Source organism: Plodia interpunctella, chromosome 30, assembly GCF_027563975.2.
Source record: "Plodia interpunctella isolate USDA-ARS_2022_Savannah chromosome 30, ilPloInte3.2, whole genome shotgun sequence".
In the NCBI taxonomy this organism is placed as follows: Eukaryota; Metazoa; Arthropoda; class Insecta; order Lepidoptera; family Pyralidae; genus Plodia; species Plodia interpunctella.
In genome coordinates, this window is record NC_071323.1 from 2,256,074 (window position 1) to 2,278,601 (window position 22,528).

Consider the following 22,528-nt stretch of genomic DNA (forward strand, 5'->3'; position numbering starts at 1 on the left):
ATATATACAAATAATTATAATATATAATTTCTCGAAAGCGACGGTATTGCTATGCATGCAGGTCCGTCTCTGGGCAACTTTCATCCTGCTTCGCGAACAACTAAAGCTGGACAGCCGCGAATGGGCCCCTTTACAATTTTGGGGTTATAATTATAATTTCGCAATCACTCGAAATGTTATTTAGGAAATTCAGACAAATACTTTACAATAAGTCTAATTGGAACTATAATTTGCATCATTTCTTAATCTCTACACGTTTTACTAAGAAATGTGTGTCTATAGACAGCTTTTGGAAGTTATATAGGGGTGATATCAGGGGTATGTCTTCGTTTGTATTGAATGAATCGAGTATTATGAAGTTGTGGAGTTCATGGAGGCGGAATTATTTCTTGAATACAGTAGTGAGAAGGTACCGGAGGGATCGAGGCGTGAGGGAAGTTCTACAAAGGTTCAGGCACACTTGGCTGCGTCCACGGCAAACATTGCTCCTCTCTGCTACAGCTGCATACAAAAGTCACAAAGATGGTATGCCGCCCAGTTGTGAAAACAATATTACAGACGAGGAGATGCAAGTAAGATTTAATTTATCATACGACTTAGTCTTGTCTAGAGGTTAAGTGCCACACTGTTATATGATGCGCAAAGAAGTAACTCACAAAAAGTCTCTCACAATTGGGTTTTGTTTCTAAGACATGTAACAACAAATCTAAATTATTTCAAAATACAACTTACTATGGTGTCAAACAACTTACTACAAAAAAATATATTAAAAATTTAAATACTTAAAAACATAGGCCTGTAATATTGAAATACTATTTTATAGATTAGTTCTATACAAACAAAAATGTTAGGGGCAAGCAGTAAAATTATTTTTTCTTACATGTCTTATTATAATCTTACTACTAATTTTACTTTATAAATTTACAGTGATATACTTCAATCTCAACAGATGATCTATCTTATCTAATGAAATACGTCACCTGTACCAATTTTATACATGTATTACTTAATTATATGTAAACAATAAGGTGTTATGAAAAGCAAACAGTTGAAGGTCATGCAGAAATAGGAAATTAAAACCTAATTTGGCAATGATCAAAGTTAACAAACATTGTGTACTCTGGGAGAAATGTTATCAGTATGAGAGGACTGATCACCCTTTTGGTGCTCGCACTGGTGTCCCCTAAAAGTAATAATAAACATTGCATCAGAAAGATAACTCTTTGTCAAGCAATGTGTATATATAAATAAATTAATTTGAAAAGTCCAGTTAGTCTTTTTCTTCATAGTCATAGCAACTTTCTTGGCACTATTAATGGAGTTGAGTGGAGTAAAATCCAATTAGAAATTGTCAAATAGTGTATACTATTGTCATTAGTTACATAAATAAAATCATCAAAATTGGAGCTTCATATTTCTGACTTGGCTGAAATAGTAGTCTTGAAAAGTGGTAACCAACATTATCACATAGTATTTTGTTTGACATATTATATTCTTTTTTGTAATGCAAATGACATATTTGCTTCAGGAGCTACTAAAAGAATTGGAGAATGTAAATGAGCTGTCAAAGAAAACTCTGTTCTGTGCTCGTTGCGGTAAAAGACTCGTCATCGACAAGAAACTGCCTGGTATTGCTTATTGCAGGTGAGCTAAGCCCTAACAAATTGTTCCCATTCAAACTATACTGTTTGAGCTAGTTTGTGTCTTTGAGAAAGTAGTAGAAAATGGGTTTAATGTTTTTTTTTTAAATTACTACAGTTGTAAAGAACCGCAGCCGGTAGACGACAGCGAGGGGTGGACGCCTTACATGGAGGCTGATGACGTCATCGTGTGGCGGAAGCAGTACAAACCCGGCCAGCCATACTATGCCTACAAAGGTACAATCTAACTTAAAAGATAAAATTGAACCTTGTATGGAAAGCTAAGTATTTGATGGAGTCCTAAATAAGAACTTGTTTTATGTGTAACTGCTTTAACAGCTGACACTGTTCTTGTTCTTGATCTATGTAATGATATTGTGGCATTAATTAAATTATGTTAAAAATAATTTCTACAATGCGTTTTTTATGTTATGAGGTTACATATAAATAAATAAATATATCACCTAGCCCCAAAGTAAGTTCGAGACTTGTGTTATGGGATATTAGCTCAACGATACTATATTTTATAACAAATACGTATATAGATAAACATCCAAGACCCGGGCCAATCAGAGAAGTTCATTTTCCATCATGACCCGACTGGAGATCGAACCCTCGGGACCGATAGGTTCAGAGGCAAGCACTTTACCACTGCGCCATCGAGGTCGTTTATACATATATGTTTATATATTTTATTTGATTCATTTTATTTTTCAATGTGACAAATATTTTCGCGGAGCCTTTAAAGATTCTTTACGGTGCCCAAGAACACCAAGGAGCCCACAAGTATAGTTTTGTGGCATATCACAACTTTATAATATAACATGTTATCAGCCACAGTTTTTCAAGTTAAGAACCAAACCGTTATAGGCCCCATAACGGGTGTAAAATGAAGTTTATCCTCCAACATTGGCACTTGTAGTGTACGGGCGGTACAAAGAGCTGCGCGCGCAGGACTTCGCCGCGGTGCAAGTTGACGGCGCCTACCGGCGCTACTGGGACGCGTCGGTGGCGGCGCTCAGCGTCGTGGAGCGCCGCGCCAACGGGCTCGACGACCAGACCGTGCTGCACTGGGAGGTGCTGTGGCCGGTGAGTCTTGTCACAGTTTGCACTTGCTCATTAACAGTATGCCACATTTACACTCAGCGCTATTGGGCAGGGAAGTGAGCATCCCGTGGACAGCGGTATGTAAATAGATCACTCGCGCTGTCACTGCCGCTGCCCGGCACAGACAGGAGTGCTTGAGTACAAATTGAGCAGGTAATATGGGACGACTTATAATGGTCAGACATAATGATGTCGAACCAGCAACCTCGACGAGATCGACGTCAGTCATTTTTACGAGTTGATAAATAAAGAAGAGAGAGAGAGAGAACAAGAATTTGAAGGCTGAGTGTAAATGCTCACTCGCGTCGTTATTGCCGCAGAAGTATTTAGGGAAATATTTCCGGCAGCGACAGGAGAAGTGGCAGTGGGCTGAGTGTAAATGTGAGGTTAGATATAAGTTCGTGTAAACCTGGTGTAATATGTATGTATTTATTTCTGTTGCCCATGTTTGAATGGGGTATTTTAACTACATTGCATACCAAATTTCATCAAAATCGACCCAGTGGTTCCGCTGTGAAAGCTGAACAGACAGACATACTATCGCATTTATAATATTAGTATGGGTTCTCACAGCGTCTGTTCGCGAACCGCGATTACGTGTACATCCGGCGGCACAAAGAGTTCGACTTAAACCCCCCGAACACCGAGAAGCCGAAGGCGCCGGCGCCACCCGCGGCCTCCGATAACTCGCGGCCGACTGTGCACGCGCACGCCAAGAGGAAAGCGATAGAGATAGAACAGCAGAAAGAGACGGAGAAGGCTGTGCCCGTCAATAACAAGGTGAGTTATTACTATTGACAGATTAGATTAGACTATACGTCGTCATATTTTTCGTATCGTATCGTATCTTTAGAATAGGACCATTCTAATTCAAATGTTATAGCGTTACAAGCAAACATATACATACATCTTCTTCATAGCCGTATTCCTCATGTCTGAGGGTCGTGGTCATTACGTGGAATGAAACACGCACAACAACTTTTTTGGCATTATTCATGGAGTGGTTTGCCATTGCCTTCTCCATTTCACACACAAGTTCATAATACCAGTGTGCAGGTTTCCTCACGATGTTTTCCTTCACCGGAAGCAAGTGGTGGTCGATGAAAACTACTATACATGAGTCAGATTTGTATACAAACTCATGTGGCACGAATAGGATTCGAACCTGGGACCTTTCGATCCACACGTGGGCGTTTTAACCATTACACCACCACCGCTTCTTTGCTTGATTTGTAGACCTCGCACGCTTCGCTCGCTCGTTCAATAATCCCCCTTGAAATATATGTAACCCCCTATAATAATCGTATATGTCAAAACATTGTAGTGTATGACGTCAGCTGACCACCCGCGAAGTTGTTGATGTTTAACTTCCAAGTAGTACCGCATACGTACCTTGCAGGTGATCATAATAGCATCCCGGTCGTGCAAGCACCACAAGGTGCCGGTCACCAAGCACGCCATCAGGGTGTCCGAGTTCTGGAGCCACATGACCATAAAGTCGCTGGACGGCATCGACAAGGTTTGTACAACTATTATAACGACCTCGGTCTGTGGCGCAGTGCTAAAGTACTTGCCTGTGAACCGAAAGGTCCCGGGTTCGATCCCCAGTCGGGTCATGACGGAAAATTATCTTTTTCTTGGATGTTTATCTATACATATATGTATTTGTTATAAAATATAGTATCGTTGAGTTAGTATCCCGTAACACAAGTCTCGAACTTACTTTGGGGCTAGCTTTTAGCTAGCTTACTGTGTGATTTGTCCAACTATTGGTTTTTCCCGACTAGTCAAATCAGATTTTTTTTCTAATGTCAAGAACAATATTTTATGTGTAGCTTGTGTGACAGTTATGTATTGTGACGTCACGGATTTTGGAGTCAAAAAATATTTCTAATATACTTTAATGAGATCGAAAAAATAGTAATTCTCGTAATTAATAAAACTGATTAATTAAAATTACATTTAATTATCGTGTTTGATTATTGAAATATCTTCATACATTTAATTTTTTACCCTGTCGAATAGCCATATGATATAGTTACGAAATCGTAATACTGTCAAAAAAAAGTGTTGCGCTCCGGGAGTGCGGGTAGAAATGGAAACTTGAATATGACCGTTGTGATTTTTAACGTCTTACGAATTTTCGATCAGGTCACGTGTTGTCCATCACAAAAAGTGCACAACGCCGCTAAAGAAGTTTTCACTTCAAAATTATCTCAAGCTGTAAACCCTAAATTCGGTCAAGGACAGATATATTCCAGAAATCATTTAGGGTGCAAGCAAAAGTGAGCCTCTGTCTGTTTGTTTGAATCTGATCTGAATTTAGCGTTCACAGTACTATTGTTTAAATATCTTGAGATGATTGGTCACCAGCCGGGCATGGAGTTCGTGCTGACGTACTACGAGGAGCCGGCCGTGGGCGGGATGCCGAGCGGCGTGACGTCATGGGTGTCGGGGCGCGCCGCCCCCGCCTTCCTGGAGCGCCAGCGCCGCGCCGCCGCCGACTACCGCGGCTGGAGGGCGCACAGGACTCATCTGGTGGGTATACAGGGGGCAGAGCCGGGGCCCGCAGCCCCCCCTTCCTGGAGCGCCAGCGCCGCGCCGCCGCCGACTACCGCGGCTGGAGGGCGCACAGGACTCATCTGGTGGGTATACAGGGGGCAGTGTCGGGGCCCGCAGCCCCCCCTTCCTGGAGCGCCAGCGCCGCGCCGCCGCCGACTACCGCGGCTGGAGGGCGCACAGGACTCATCTGGTGGGTATACAGGGGGCAGTGTCGGGGCCCGCAGCCCCCCCTTCCTGGAGCGCCAGCGCCGCGCCGCCGCCGACTACCGCGGCTGGAGGGCGCACAGGACTCATCTGGTGGGTATACAGGGGGCAGTGTCGGGGCCCGCAGCCCCCCCTTCCTGGAGCGCCAGCGCCGCGCCGCCGCCGACTACCGCGGCTGGAGGGCGCACAGGACTCATCTGGTGGGTATACAGGGGGCAGTGTCGGGGCCCGCAGCCCCCCCTTCCTGGAGCGCCAGCGTACATGATTTGTAGTTTTGTTTTTTGTTTGTAACTAATTCAAAAACTACTGAACCCTTTTTGATGTGCCCTTCTGATCACAGAGATAAACGAAACCTTTAAAGTGTAACATAGGCTACTTTTTAAAAATATGGTTTTACCCGAGCGAAGCCGGGGCAGGCCGCCAGTCTGATTCAAAATGGTTGGAATTGCAGGACCTGCCAGACTACGTGGCGTTTAGCGCGGAGACAGAGGCCAGTCTCGACGCGAACGCGAAAGACACCATCAGGGAACTGGATATGGAGGTCATTTATTTTATTTATGTATCCATTTGCAATTAATATTAAGTCATTTCAATGTGCAAAAATCTGACTAGGTTAGCGCTCATCCAGATTATATAATTGTGATTTTTTTAATTGTTTATTTATGTATTATCTAGCTGCGCCCCGGGGCTTGGTTCCCGTGGGAATTTCGAGATAAAAAGTACCGTATGTGTTATTTCAGGTTATTTTCTACCCGTGTACCAAATTTCATAACGATCACTCCAGTAGATAATGCGTGACTCTTCACGCATTATCTACTGGACTGTAAAAACAAATATACTTTCTCATTTGTAGTTATTATTTGGGATTTACGATTTACGATGTCTGCAACATCTGTCATGTCACACGCACGTTTCAGCATACGAAAAGATACATAAAATAAGTATTTTTAATAGTTCTTTTCACTTTGAACGACACAAGAAAGAAAGAAAAATAATTTACTGAAACACATAAAATTCAAACATATAATGAGAAATAAGAATTAAAGACGAAGCTCGAAGAGCTTAGAAATAAAAACATAGAGAAAAAAAAATATCTTCGTATCCCACTGCATTGTTACAGTCTATGAATTATCATAATAACCCTTAATAAATCTATTTTATCTAAAGCATACATATTAAAGTTTTTTTTTTTACAAAAAAAAATGTAATTTTTCATTTTGAGTGACTGAGCTCTAAGGTGTGAGAACTTGTGTCATTCGGAACGGTGAATCGAAATCGGAAGGTGAATGAAACAAACAGATCAATCAGGTTTGACATGTTATCGCAGTCGTCGAAGCTGGGCCCCGAGCTGGAGCCGGACATAAAGACGCACGACCGCGGCACGCAGACCGAGCTCGAGCAGCGCACCACCATCCTCGCCAAGGTCGACGCCCACGACGCCGGCACCGCGGACAACGTCGCCCGTGAAAAGGTACATTCAAATTTCGCTGTTCTTTAACTTAATATAAACTTAAAGTAGCTACAAGGTAGAAAAATTATTTTAAAATTGTGAGAGACTGGCGTCTGAACTGAGCAAAGCTTGCTCTCAGTACACACAGCCTCGCCTTGCGAGGTGTTCACAGTATTAACATATATTAATTTGATAAACATCATACATTTTCTTTTCTTGCAGAGTAGACATCATGCATTTTTACATATATTTTTCTAATTAATAGATTTTAGTAATTTGCTCAATTCTATTGTCAGTTAAATGTTGTTAAACATTGAAATCTACCCACAAAAATATGCCTTTTGTAAAATGTAATGGACCATGTTTAACGCATTAAACTTAAAATGAGGATAATTCAACACTGCCTAGTAGTATCAGATACAGAAATCTTAGAAATCTTTTATTCAATAAGCAAATTATTATTGAGAAAGTAACTATAACATTTGAGAAAACAATGTTTATAACATTTTTTGTCACAGGATGAAATGCCATCAGAATCTGAAATTAAGTTGCCTGTGAGCAATTTAAAATCAGACACGCCAATCAAAGACTATACAGAAGTAATTGAGAAATGTGACGAAGAGATTAAAAGCAATATTGTAATACCAAAGACAAATGATTTAGACGTTAAAAATGGGAGGGAAAAATTGCCGAAAAGTGTACAGGATACACAAAACGTAGACAGAGATACGCAAGACACCACAGAATCGAACAACGGACTTAGTACACAAGATGGCGCGAAAAGCAACAAAACAAAAGATGACGGTAAAGTAGCACAAAATGGTGGAGAAGAAAAACAAGATGGCGACAGTAAAAGGGACGACGAAACAGATACAGATGAGGACAACAATAGCAGCTGGTGGCGGTACTTACATCCGTTATATTACTTTGCGTAGATGGTTGTTTGAATATTGGGTGATTTCAACGAGCGTTTAGACCGCTGTCGTGGCCTTTCAACAAAATTCTTTAGGGAGGAACCGACTCTACAATTCTACTGTTACATTATAGACTAGCGACCCGTCTCGGGTAAAAACATAATTATACACCGAAACCTACCTCAGGAATCGTACTATCTATAGTTGAAAAACCGCATGAAAATCCGTGCAGTAAGTAGCAACAGTTATTTTATAAATGGCTGAATGTTTTTAATTTTGTATCTATAAGGTATGTATGGCTGTTAACCTTCCAAATAAGATAAAATAAAAAATAGAATTACGGTCTTTGAACTTTGGATGGTAATGACAGCGGTCGAAACGCTCGCAGGATCGCCCATTACGTTGATATATTTAGTATGTATTTAGGCATAAAATGTCCGGTTGTTATACAAAATGTAGTATGTATTCTGAATTCGGTTCAATAGATTTTTACCTCTGTAGAAAATAGTATATATACTATTTTATACTCTAAGTATACCGTACAGTCTGTCTATAAAGAATAGAAAATTGTTGTTTTTTTGGCCGCCTGCTTGACGTCAACCTCTCTCTTTGAGAATGAGCCTATCAGCTATCTAGGCTTTATGTCACTTAGTCGCCTCGTATGACATCCATGGGAGGATATGGAGTGGTCCCATTCTAGGGCGGAACCACACGCCACACGATACGAATTACATTATTTTGCCATTTCAATACCAAATGTAACGTTCAAGATTGGTTGATAAACCCAGTGTCAAGAGGTCACAGTGCCCCATTTTATTTTTTTACTCTTTATAAACAGACTGTATATGCTAAGTATATGTAAATAAGCAAAGTAATGGAGTAATTATCCTGTTATTGTATATAAAATATATAGTCTGTGTAACTAAATAATAGTGTCCGATCGAATATTCGGTTTCGGCAATAAAATGTAGTATAGGTTTCAAAATCATAGCATTTGTTACAAATTACACCTTCATAAGCAATTTTTCACGTCATATTTTAATAATTCGTCCAACGATTCAATCGAAACTTTCAATACAACCAAAGAAACTATTTCTCGGCAAAGTAATTTATTTTTATAAAGGCAAAATGTGGGAGTAACCAATATGGGTGTCACCACTATGGAGCGAACACTTGGTTGATATTGGTAAATGATACCAGAGTGTCCCTTTACAATAATCTATATATATCTTGTGAAGTTACATCTTATATAGTGTAATAATATGTGGCGTAAACAGCACGAACGTGATTGCTCTGAGATGACAAAATATTTTTGATGAGTTATAATTCATATTTCCTTGAAACCAATCACGTTGGGTCAATAGGTCTTTGCCTAATAAGGGTCACCACACAAGAATTTAAAACCAGCCAAATGAATGAAACACTTGACTAAATGACAAAAATAATAATAGGGTAGGATAGGGTAGAATAACACTTTATTGCACACACACACACACACACATAAAAACATTTATTGACACAAAATTAACACAAATAAAACTAGAGTATGCGTGCTCAGTGTTACGCTGAACAAAATTCCTAGCATTGATTTTCAGTCCTCATAAATACAGCTATTCAGAGTTAAAAAGCATTCCAATAACATTTATTTTAATGAGAATTAAAAAAATCAAAATCCCGTAACTAATATTTCCCTATTAATTTGATATTAAAACATAGTGTTTTTTTTTTTTATTTAGTAGTCTTAATTTTTTATGCATTTACTTTTTATATAAGAACTTTTATGTGTTATCAGGCCTTTATATAGGCCATAAATTGAGACAATAGAAACGTTATTCTATGTAAAAAACTATAATAATTATATTTTTTCGGTTCGGTTTCGGCTGAAAATCCGGTGAAATTCCGGTCGGACATTAGCACAAATTACACATCTGTATATAGTCATGTAGTTACGCTTAGTCAATTGTTTAGGTACTGCTCCCGTTGTTATTGATTTCTATGAAATTGTTTGTAACTAAATATACCAAATAAAAATATAGTCCATTTACCATTTGTGTTATCACATCATAGACCAATTTTCCCCTTTTTTCAGATGGTTTGAATCAATTTCGACGTAGTACAAATATTATAATTAGCTGCTACATGTTTACAAGCCGGAAGATACAAACCTTTTTTATATATCTATGTGAAATAATATCCGTAAGGGTATGACGTTCTTGGGAATAATCATTTTCGTTAATGGCATATATTAAAAAATGTTTTCTTTTTTTCTACATAAACTTTAAAAGAAGGTGCTCCAGATTATCCCTGTTATTCATAAAAACTATATGTTTTGTCTCTTTCTGTCTAATGTCAAATATTATAAAGTGCGATAGTTACAAAACATTTTAGCGTAAACTTTTTTATGATATGTAATGTAGGTACCCAAATGAGATGGAACATTTCTATAAAACTTCCCAATCACATACAAAGCGGCCAGATAGACCCAAAATGACCGTGCGTGTGGAGAGCAAAAAGTAAGAAAGTGGACACTGAGCTCGACGTCTAATGACTGGGAAGGAACTAGGAAATCACTTAGTATAATATTAATAATCACACTGTCATTAAGTGGCGTAGCTAGATATAGAAAAGCCCTTGGGGAAAAAAATAAACTATGGCCCCCACTATTTAAAATCGTACTACTTCGTCGTGTTCCAAATTTGAAGTAATCCATATTAGTCGTAATAGAGATGACTACATAAAAAATAACCAAATTCATATTGTAACTTATGTTAATGAACAAATGAAAACTGGGTAGGTATTACATGAAAATACCGAATGTGGGTAGAATTTCTCACTAGTCCTTGAAGGCCCCGGGGCACTGCCCCAATAAGAATATTAATTCTCAAAGTCGCGCTCAGTAGTACCGCTTTAATGCTTACATTTAGAGCTTGGGACGCGCGAAGATAAAGTGTGAAGAGGCAGTGCGGCTACCGCCAACATTATCATAATATAACAAGTATTACGGGCACTGACCATTTTGGTCTGTGATGACGGGTTACAACACGGGAACCACAGATAAAAAACATTGTAATGTTCACTGCACGGTGGTGGATTGTTATGCATGCATGCACAATAGTGAATTCGTAGCCTTAAAGTCCAGCTGAGGCTGTCAGTGTCAGAATGACAGTAAAACAGAAATTGTGTTTTTCTTTTGTCAGAACTCTGAAAAGTTAATTATTTTAGATCCTAAAATGATTTAAAAGTTATATTATTAAAAGCAAAATAAATAACACGTACGATCGACATTTAATATTCATAGAAAATGACTGAATCTGTACAGGAAAAGGGTAATATATCCATAAAAAAAATCGTAAAATTCGGTACACTAACCACACTTGGTAAGTTTGTACATAACATTTTAGAACTTTTGCAATTTGTTTCAGTACATGTATCTAAAAAGAGCGAGCTTTTCAGTAAAGTATATATGAGTTATATCGGACTATTTTACATCGCCAAATATTGCATAGCAAATGCATAATTCAAAAAACAATAATGATCAATTTATACTACAGCTTTTATCCTGGGATGGATTCACTATAAATATGTGTCAACTATCTATGAAAACGTCACACACTTCTCACACTTGTCTGAGACGGAACGAGAGATGTCATTCTACTCTGAATCAGCTTTCTACTATTCATTCTACAAAACCCTGGTCGAAGAGAGGCCTTTCATTGTGGGTATGTCCAAACTGATGAATGATCAGAAAGTGGAATATCCAAACTACGTGAATGCTTTTAACAGGTTCAATATACATCCAGAGGTGGGTATAACTTGACTATTTATTTTGAAATCTTATTGATTTTATTTTTATTAGTGTATTTGATCTCACATTTTAATAGACTTATTCTTAAATTGAGACTTGTGTCTATGTAAGCGAAGTATTTAGATGGTCTGCAAAAAATTGCAGCGTGTGACTGGATACATAACACCCAAAACCAACCTCAGTGAACCACCTTGAAAGAGGTGTATGTCCAGCAGTGGACAGCCAAAAGCTGTTGATGATAATGTGTGTAATATGATTACTCATCAGATGCCTTTGGGAGGCTTGTATATAATCTGGCATAATGAAAACTGATTCAAGAGAGCCACTGCCACTGGTGGTCACAACCTACAGACATTATGACGATAATTATTTTTCTTATTATTTTTAGATACATTTTATACACCATAATATGGTGTTAAGTCTAGTTCTACATAATTTTTGTAATTTAAAAAAAAAATACATTTCAGGTTCTAATTGCCTCCCTATACCGCTATTTAGAGCCCTGGATTAATAACACGCGACAGTGCCACACAGTGAGCCGAGGTTATGACCTGTCGCCTGTGGAGAGCTGTGTAGGCATTGGGCAACCAGTCATATTCTACTTGGAGGCAATATGGTGGCTGTCAGCACTGACACTGGCGGCCTTGTTCCTGCATGCTACTGCCCTCAGGTATGAGTAGATTATGATTTTTGTTTATTGTATTTATTTTCACTAGTTACCTATTAGTTTCAACTACTGATGTCTATTTGGTAGTGGGCTATCATAGCATACTAAAGAATTTTGTAAAATAATTTTTATTTTGCCAGCGAAAGTGTACTTGGAGGGTTATTAGCTGCAGTTCAGTACTTCGCGAACCATGTTGAGTGCACTCGAGTCCAATGGCTTCCAAATCAGAGAGAGAACATGGCTATAGCCCTATTGCTGCTGCAGGCCTGGCTGCTCAGTATGCAGCTCAGGGTCAATCACCGGAGAGCTGCTTTCACTCTGCAGGCGAGTTTTTAATTATAAAAAACTAGATGTTGCCAGGAGCTTCGCTTCAGTGGGAATTTTGAGATAAAATATAGTCTATAGCAATCTTGTATCATGTAAGGTAATAATAACTAATACGTATATGTAAAGGTTTGTGAGGATGTTTGTGTTTGTTTGTTACTCTTTTTTAAGCGAAATCTACTGAACAGATTATGAAATTTGGTACATGGTAGAATATTACTTGGAATAACAGAAGTTGATACAAACAAAATAATAAAGTTTAATTTTTCTCCACATTACTGGTAGGTAAAACTTATTATAATATATGCAATTTGAAAGACCTCACACTTTATATCAATGTAATGCCAAATTCTTTGCAGACACCAAATCAAGCTCGGATAAGAAAAAAACAGTTTTTTGTGGAGCATACTATTTATTATACTGTGCAAATGTAAATGATTTTCGGCCTCATTGACAATTCAGAATTACAATACAACATTCCTTATTATTCAAATGAATAACATTGAACCATTCAATGTGTTAACATACAGGTTATATTTAAATCATGTCATTGGATCTACCCACCGGGTACATAGGCTTTGATAAGATCCGGAAAATAACTCTGCCCTTAACCTTTTGATTATTATTTTATTAATTTGTTCAATAATTTAATTGTTACATAGTATATAACAAAGCCGGTTCCAGTTGTCGCTATGTATGCTTAGATCTTTAAAACTACGCAACGGATGTATTAATAGATAGAGTGATTCAAGAGGATGGCCTATATGTATATAACATGCATGCATAATATTGCACCCGTGCGAAGCCGGCGCGGGTCGCTAGTTATCAATACATATAATAAAACAGTAGAAAAAAATCTGTACATTAAATATATTTATATAAAAACAAAATTGTGATAAGAGTCATAGCAATAGAGTAAGAATTTGAAAAACAAATCTGTTTGTCTGTATGTCTGTTTGTACACGCTAATCCTGGACGGATTCGAATGATTTTTTTTTGTTATATAGCTATTAAGCCTGGGCAACATATAGTATAAATATACTTCTTATACAGTGTATTCATGTTGCATTTTTATTAGCAAAATAATCTGAAAGTGGGACACTCACTGACTGCAAAACAGATAAAATAAATAATAAATAAAAATCGTTTATTTCAGACCAAAGTCCACAATTGTTAGTATACAAAAGAACTCACTATGTTAGTAGAGGTTTAATTAATTTAAAAATAAAATAAAACTACTTCCTGTAGCGGTACCACTCAACCAAGATAAAAGTTTGTGAAAATATTTATATTCTTTTTGTTTCAGGTGACAATATTCATCATAAACTGTCTGTGCCTGCTTTTCTGGCAGTTCACCCAGTTCATATTCCTAACGCAACTCGCTATTTTCTTCATGATGGAGCAATTACGAATTATAAATTGTAAAACATTATGTATGTTGTTACATTCACACTTTTGCGGCCTACATCTGGCTGTCTTGCTCCTAAATGGAAACGATATGCTAAAATCGTCTTTATATACCTCGTTCTTCATCGTAACTTCAATATATAGTTTATTATTCAGCAATTTACGCATTAAGGTCCAAAATTGTTTGGATTTATTTGTTGAAGCGTGGCTAGTATTATTAAGAAGCGGTATAGTTGTGTGCGCGTCTATATATTTGAAAAAGATGATTAACGATTTCTTAGAGGTGCAAGAGGATAACCATGTGTGGGACATACTATTCTCAAAGTTTACCGATTATAAAAATTTTCATTCATTAATGTATACGTGTTCAGAAGAATTTGACTTTCTACCTTGGAGTTCAGTTATGAATATGGTGAATACTTTCTTAATACCGTTTGCTTTTCTTGGTATATTTAACGTTTGCAACTATTGGATTGGAAATGCTTTACGTACATTAAAACAAAAAGAGTCAGAAGCAATATCTGTTAAAAAAGATAAGGACAGCGATACAGAAGACAGCGGCATTGAAAATACGGAAATAGAGAAAGCATATAAAGAAACGCCAGAGAAACCGGATGCCCCGGATAATGTGATAAAGTTCCTGAGCCAGTTGAACGTGGACGCGGCCATATTCTATAATGTGTCGCAGTTGGTCGTGTACGGCGCGATGGCGGCGATAGTGATGCGACTCAAGTTGCTGTTCACGACGCAACTCTGCGTCGTGGCCGCACTCATGATGAACACCAAATATTATTTGTAAGTGTAACCATTTAACTTTTTTGACGACCTCGGTGGCGCAGTGGTAAAATGCTTGCCTCTGAACCGAGAGGTCACGGGTTCGATCCCCGGTCGGTTCATGATGGCAAATTATCTTTTTCTGATTGGCCCGGGTCTTGGATGTTTATCTATATATGTGTTTGTTATAAAATATAGTATCGTTGAGTTAGTATCCCATAACACAAGTCTCGAACTTACTTTGGGGCTAGCCCAATCTGTGTGATTTGTCCTAATATATTTATTTATTTATCGCGTACGTGTTCCACTGATATTATAAATGCAAAAGTTTCTATATGACGTAGATGGTAATGGTGACAAAATTTACTGGTTGGATTTGGGTGAAATTTGTATATCCTGGCATAGCACATATCCCGAAATTCCTACGGGAGCGAGGACCCGGGGTGCAGTTTAAAACTAATTTTGTAGCCTGTTTTTTTTAGTTTATTGTTTAAATGTGGATGAAGTCTCATGTCTTCGCGTACAACACAACACATCCAATTATGTTTGTCTCAGCTGGCATTAAGAATAATATAATCCTCTCGCTTGTTTCTAAGATAAGTTAGACCTCCACATATGATGTACTATGTTCATCAGATTTCACTTTATTTTTAAGTTTGCCTAGTTTCTTAATTATCGCATTATTATAATTGACATTATTTAATCGTGAAAATATCTAAGTACAGGAAGTACATTAAGTTACCCTTAACGGTACTCTATGCAATGCAGAATTTGCAATGAATTTGTATCGGTTGATTTATTGTCGACTGTACTTAGATAATATCGTTGTTAATTATGAAATATAATAAACATAAATGTCTGATACGTGACTATTCTGGAACATCACTTTTCGCTTGCCCGCTCAGTCAATAACTTTTGCCGCTTTCAGAATTCCCAAGACCTCCAAGAAATATATACCTGTGTTCTGGGCACTATGCCTGCTACCCCTGGCGTATAAACTTACAATAAACACATCCGAAGAACTCTCATATATTGGTAAGTTTTTATTTTACTATAATTAAGCTATTAATGAACCGGTAGTTGGGAGCCGATAACAGCACTATTTCTTTCATTTTATTGACGATTTCGATTTATTTATTCTAAAGTCAAACCGGTTCATGGTTTTGTGAACATGTATCGTTTTTAAGGGAAAAAATATAGAATTAGCGTCTACTAAAATATATTTCTGTAGAAACGATTAGTATCTTTTACATAGTCACCTATTTGTATGTTTTACATGTACACTATTTTATTATGTACAGTCAACAGCACATCAATTTACCCTGCATAAACCTCTATGGCGCGGTAATAGCTGCGACTTTGCAATGAAATTGTGTAGGTTGATGTGCTGTTGACTGTACATCATCATCTCAGCCACAAGAAGTCCACTGTTGGACATAGGCCTCTCCTAAACTGTACGCGACAACTCATTCATTAATAAAAAATAAAATAGTACGTCTACACTTACACAAGCGGATTGCATAAGTTCATAGTGAGTAGCGAAATAAATTTCAATGTAACAGACAGGGAAAGACTACATCAATGAAAATTCAATGAACTTCTGTATTCTTGGTGCAACGGATGTAAATTTGGCCGAAGAGTCCATAGTAAGTAGCGTAGTAAATCGTAAAGTAATAGACAAAGACAGATAAATATAACAGGCAGAGAAAGGCTACATCAATGAACATTCAATGAACTTCTATACTCCTAATATAACGGATGCAAAGATGGCCGAAAAATCTAGAACTACTACAACAAAAGAAAACAGAAGGCTATATATAGATCGCAGCAAGAAGGAACGAGACAGGAATAATCGAATGCTCCAGAACCAATTACAAGCCTTCGTTCCGCACACACACACACAGAACAATAGCCAACATTCTAGAAACGCCCATTTTGCAATAGGTGCGAAAGAGAAGTAAATACATCCTTTACGCTGTTTCATTCTTACAGTACCAGGCAAACATCATAATCTTCCGCTATAAGTTTGATTTTGTTCTAAAAAGTTCTTACTGGAATCTTCTACAGTGTTCTAACAGGAAATTGCTCGTCGCTGTCAGGGTATATAAGAATCTCCGAGTCCTTCGACAGGACAGTTTTTTATTTTACCAGTTCCAGTCTCTTGAAAACAGTGGAGTACAGAAGAAATAGTGAATAGTGAATAGTTCCAGTAAACAGTGAATACAGGTTTAGGTTATAGTAATTAGTTTTCAGTCAGTGTCAGTTTCAGTCTAAGGTCTCTTGAAAACAATGGAAATAGTTATAGTGAATAGTTCCAGTAAACACAGTTTTCAGTTATAGTAGTTATAATAGTTTTCAGTCAGTTTCAGTGATAAACAGTCAGTTTTATTTGAGCACAGAAGAAACAGTGAACAGTTTCGTTAAAGTGAACAGTTAGAGTAAACAGTGTTACAGTTTCAGTAAACAGTTTTCAGTTAGTGTTCAGTCAGTCTTAGGAACAGTGGTAGACACAGTACAGTGCAGTGATACCAGTACCTAGAGAGTGCACAGTGATTATTTAAAGTGATAGCATAGTTTATCGTATTAATTACAGATAGAGACTGTGTATATGTATAGACAGTAATTGATAGACAGTGATAGATTATAAATAGAATAGTGCATAGACTAAGAATATAGTATAGATATAGACAATAAATCCTGGACTGTGAAAAGCCGTGCATTTTCTTACTTCTATTTATTAGTAAACCTATAGTAGTGCTAAAAGACACCTAGGCGAGTCTAATATTAGCCTGTGTCCTGCACATAAACTCTTCTACAAATTTTCCTTATAAATTAATAAACGCTTACATTTTTTAAATGTAAGCATTTATAAATATATGTCTTGTTGCGCCTGTCTGAATGAATGCGATAAACTCAAAAACTACCGTAACTACCTACCTTTTATCGGCAATAGATAGCAATATTCCATAGCTTTAGGTGTATAATTTACTATAGCAAATGAAAAGAACATAAAATTTTCCCTCGTGTAAAGACGAATACAGCAACCCGCCACTAGAGGAGCTGCTGTCGTTCATCCGCACGAGTACACCGGAGACGGCCGCGTTCGCGGGCTCGCTGCCGACGCTGGCGGCCGTGCTGCTCAGCGCCAGGCGGCCCGTCGTCGCACATCCGCACTACGAACACTTTGAAGCGAGGTTAGAGGGCCTGCCACGAAACATGTAGTACGTTGCTAACCACCACATGCTGTCTCTTTTCCCCATATCGTGTAGAGAAAACGTGTGGATGCAGTGACTTGCTACGTGTTTTATGTTTCACAATTAAATAAATCGTTACTATTCTCATATAATCAAATACATATAATAATTGATATGTACGTCCATTGATGTTGAATACAATATATTGTATTCAATTTTAGACTATGTAATTTGAGTTGTATGTTACGAGCGTTTTATAAAAGCACTATTATGTGTGAATAATTCGTGGGCTCATGCGTAAAATGGCTATTTTGCAAAATGTCCCCTAGTCATAAAATGTTTCTCGTAATATCTCTTTTACATAATGTCTCTTTCGCAAAATGTCTCGACAGGGACTTAGAATAAAATGTCGATGACAACAAATTAATGTTGTATATATCCTGTTGTAATGTAATGGATGTTGTCTATTTTAAGTCCCTGTCATTTTGTAAAAGAGACATTGTGCGAATGAGATATTTTGCGAAAATGTTATTCTGCGAAAGAGACGTTTTACGACTAGGAGACATTTTGCGAAAGAGGCGTTTTGCGTCTTAGCCAACTCGTGCTTATTCAAATCAATGTATTTTTTCCCAGACAACGAGCATACTCTGTGATGAAGGCTTACGGCAGGTTCTCCTCGCACGAGTTGTACCAGGAGCTTAGCAAGCTCAAGGCGATTTACCTCATTGTTGAGAACAACTATTGCTATGGCAAGAGCAGGTAAATTGTTTATTTAGTCTATCAGTTTATATCTATCTAACCTTTTCATAGAAAAAATAAATAAATTATTTTTATTTTTTTATATTTTTAATTCATCTCTTTACGTCTTACGCCGACGTACAGTATTTTCATTAGAGAGTAGAGTTGGTACTCTTCTAAATAACATACCCTAATGTTACAAGCAAGAAATTATGTTTTATGAAAATACTCAAGCATCTATTTAAATGGATTTGTTATACAGTCACACATGCTTTTTAACTTATTTTTGAAAATAATAATGAGATGAAAAAAATCTGGAATCGTTCTGGATATTTTTATTTATAGGCTTAGTTACGTAGTAAAGTTAATAGTGATTCTTAGCTTTTGTTAATGAATAAATCTTTCGGTTTCTTATCTCACAGTATAAAACAAAGTAGCTTCCTGCTGTCTGTCTGTTTCTATCCCTTAGATCTGTAAAACTACGCAACCCATTTTAATGCGGGGTTTTTAATAGATAGTGTGATTACTGAGGATGATTTAGGTGTAAAATTTATTATGGTTTTTTTATAAGTGTACATCAAAATATGAATTTTTGGTTTGCACTTCACGACTTGAAAAATGGTTCTAATCTAAGGCAGGACCACAAGTCACAGCTAGTACTTAAAATATAGTACATATAACAATTTGCCAGCACCGGGTGTTCGTTCGCGGACATCTGGGACGCGGAGTCGCCGGCGCACGCGCAGCGCCCGCGGCTGTGCCACACGCTGCTGACCGACCCCCCGCACCACTTCTATAAGGTCTTCTCTAACGAACGATACTCCGTCTTCTGGATACACGACTTTAGTGTCAGGTGAATATACTTTCTTATCGCGTGTGAGACTAACAACCTTTTTCAGTACTAATAGTTAACATAATTGGATTGGTTTGTTATTTGTTTTGTGTGAAGAAATATTACACTAGACTTTGCTACAGGCACCCAATAGTTGGTTGGTTTAGAGATTTTTGTGATAAAATCACTCGATAAAGAACTTTGGACATAATTTCTAATTCGACTTTATATTTACAACGTGAGAATTGGGGTCCTGACAAGAATTAGAACTACTGCAAATATGAACCAACTCAATAACGTACGTCACTATACCTTATGCAACAATATTGTTTGTAAATTAATATTATATTCATATTACAAGCTTTTGCCCTCGGTTTCGCCCGCGTAAATTGTGATACATTGATATGTTTTGTCTGCAGGTACATGCCACGAAGTTTCGATAGCTGACACCTGCCACTCGCAGACCGCCGGGTCGAGCGCAGAAAGCCGCGGCTACACCGTCGCAACCCGTAGCCGGACAGGACTTTTCATAGCACATTGTGATTTCTTTGTGGATGATAATACATATGTCTGAATTTGCAATCGCGAGCGATGACATACTAGTCATGTCATATGTTCCCGAATCATATTGGATATTTAGGAATCATCCAATTTGTCTGACAGAGAAAACTATAGACTTAGCCATGTCTTTCGTTTTGCTTGTGAAAGAGAAACGCTTATTAGAAGTACACATAAAGGGACAGAGCGCTAATATATTTAGCCCCTCACCGTGTGCGGTTTTATGTTTTGCATGGATATGTTCTATCTCATTTGGCTACGCTAGCTTGCCTTTAGTTTTCTCTGTCTTTGATTTTGAGTCACTAATTGCCAGAAAAACGGCTACCCGTAAAAGGAGTGTAATTATAAAACTTGTATATGTGATTTGTGATCTCCAAGTGATAAAAAGTTAAATTTATATTTTCATAAGGGATGAGGATCAATTACAATCGGTCTAGAAAGTGAAGAAAACGGCTTTTGATGACTTTTTTTTTGTCATTGCAATACCAAATATAATGGTCAAGATTGGTTGATAAACACGCAGTGTTGCCAGACAACAGGAGACAGCGACCTCATTGAATTTCTTCACTTTCTTGGCAGACTGTATGTCATATCACTTTTTCAATTTAATTGTACATAATATGGCCACATTGTAATTTGATTAAGAATGTATAATATATACAAATAGAAGACAATATATATTTTAGATATTTAAGGTACCTACATTGTTAGCAGGTCTCGTTTTTATCCATTCTTTCTTTGGCATACATTAAGGATGTAGTCTTCGGCATCTCTAATGGTAAAAGTAGCTGGTGCAAGCGAAAATGAGCAGTAGAACAAGTAGACATAGTAATCAAGAGTATGATATTAAAGTTGATTTCATGTGAATATAAATTAAAATGTAAATAAATATTAAGTCATCAATATTATACTAACGAACTTTGCAATAATATACATGTTATTTACATATAAACATTCCTCTTCTATCGATCTATTTACCTAAAACCTGTAGTTTTTTAAAAATATTCGTTGTGATACGAAAAACAGACGGCGGGGAGATACTTTATTTTATACGATGTATGTCTGAAAAAGATAATTTGAACATAGTAAACTCTGACTGTGCCGACCTGGTTAGCCATGGTTCAGAGGCTAGAACTTTATTTACTACAGGGTCACAAAGGCCTGTCCATGTATCATATCATTCATTTAACGTCAGCCAATGATTTCATAAAAGCTTTTTACGCCGATCTAGTTTTACGAGTTTGATTAATAAATTGAATTGGTCAGCAAAGAAATTTATGTCGAAAGACATTTTTTTTATTTCCCCGTACTAATTTGTTGATTGAACTTTTGCATGGAAATATTTTTACTACATGTCCCTGTAAATTAATATAAAAGTTGCAGCGTCAAAAGATTACCCTGTTACTATGGGATTACTAACTCCTAATTCCATGCTTGTTACATGTCACGGTCACGGCCATTATTATAAAATCTACTACAAAGTACCTACTAATTCCATGTGTGCTACATTCAGTTTTTTTGTTAAACTGCGATTCTGCAATATAGTGATGTAGGTATTAATTTGTTCTTGGAAAAGCCGTTTGTTATTTTCTATTTATAATTTGTCATAGTGGTGGTCAAATCGTTGTCATGATTTTTACCGTTATTTGTATTCTTATTGAGTCAAACTATAAAAATAGAATTTTAACTGAAGTATAATATAAATATTATATAGTAAAGGCTAAGTTTCTGTCAGATCTTGTATGTACCTATGCTATTTCAATATCCATTGCTCCAAGTTTAAAAAAAAAACAGAATTAAGATGTACATTATATAACTAAGATAGATTAAATAATAGCAAAACGATGCCCATCTCAATAAACGATTTGAAATACATAGTATCTTTGCTATTTATTTTAATAACCTCAATACTTCCTCAGTATTTCACAACTGATGGACAAACAACATGTGGGTCATGGTCATGAATCATCAAGAGAGCATATTTTCAATGTTCTGGCGCTAGCGTGTTGTGAGTAAAGTAAATGGAGTAATAGATAGAAATAAAATTTTTATTTGTAGCCACAACACAAAATACACAACACATACAGGTTCTTCATATTAATAACACACACAATACAAATAAGAGTGTTACAGGTTGCAGCAATACAAAAAGGACAACTCAGCGGTACTATTACCCGGAGGAGCAATACATTGATTTTCAGTTGTGACCTTAAGGTACCTAGATGCGAGTGTGAGATAAAAAGACGATAATAATGGAAAGGAAATAAATATAAAGTTAAATAAATAAAAAAATATTTGAACAGCGGATAGAAAAAATATATAAGAACTACGTTAAACTAACTAAGCGACAGC

General features: G+C 37.1%; 2 protein-coding genes across 3 annotated transcripts; both read left to right on the forward strand.

Moving 5' to 3' along the window:
* Positions 1-106: 106 nt before the first annotated feature.
* Positions 107-10,118, forward strand: LOC128682563 (uncharacterized). Of its 2 annotated transcripts, XM_053767351.1 has the most exons (11): positions 107-572; positions 1,529-1,644; positions 1,759-1,877; positions 2,563-2,729; positions 3,321-3,527; positions 4,147-4,266; positions 5,121-5,285; positions 5,965-6,054; positions 6,841-6,984; positions 7,482-7,867; positions 9,967-10,118. In XM_053767351.1, exons 1-11 carry the CDS (start codon positions 174-176, stop codon positions 9,989-9,991), a joined length of 1,938 nt encoding a protein of 645 aa, XP_053623326.1. In that variant the 5' UTR covers positions 107-173; the 3' UTR covers positions 9,992-10,118. The 2 variants fall into 2 exon arrangements, with proteins under 2 accessions (XP_053623326.1, XP_053623325.1); XM_053767350.2 differs by lacking the exon at positions 9,967-10,118 and having other exon boundaries at positions 108-572; positions 7,482-9,922.
* Positions 10,119-11,033: 915 nt separating this feature from the next.
* Positions 11,034-22,056, forward strand: LOC128682624 (uncharacterized protein). Its single transcript, XM_053767484.1, has 10 exons — positions 11,034-11,254; positions 11,429-11,679; positions 12,150-12,352; positions 12,490-12,673; positions 13,980-14,875; positions 15,783-15,889; positions 17,886-18,048; positions 18,682-18,807; positions 19,478-19,639; positions 20,038-22,056. The coding sequence occupies exons 1-10, from the start codon at positions 11,179-11,181 to the stop codon at positions 20,063-20,065; spliced, it is 2,196 nt and encodes a 731-aa protein (XP_053623459.1). The 5' UTR covers positions 11,034-11,178; the 3' UTR covers positions 20,066-22,056.
* The last annotated feature ends 472 nt before the right edge of the window (positions 22,057-22,528 follow it).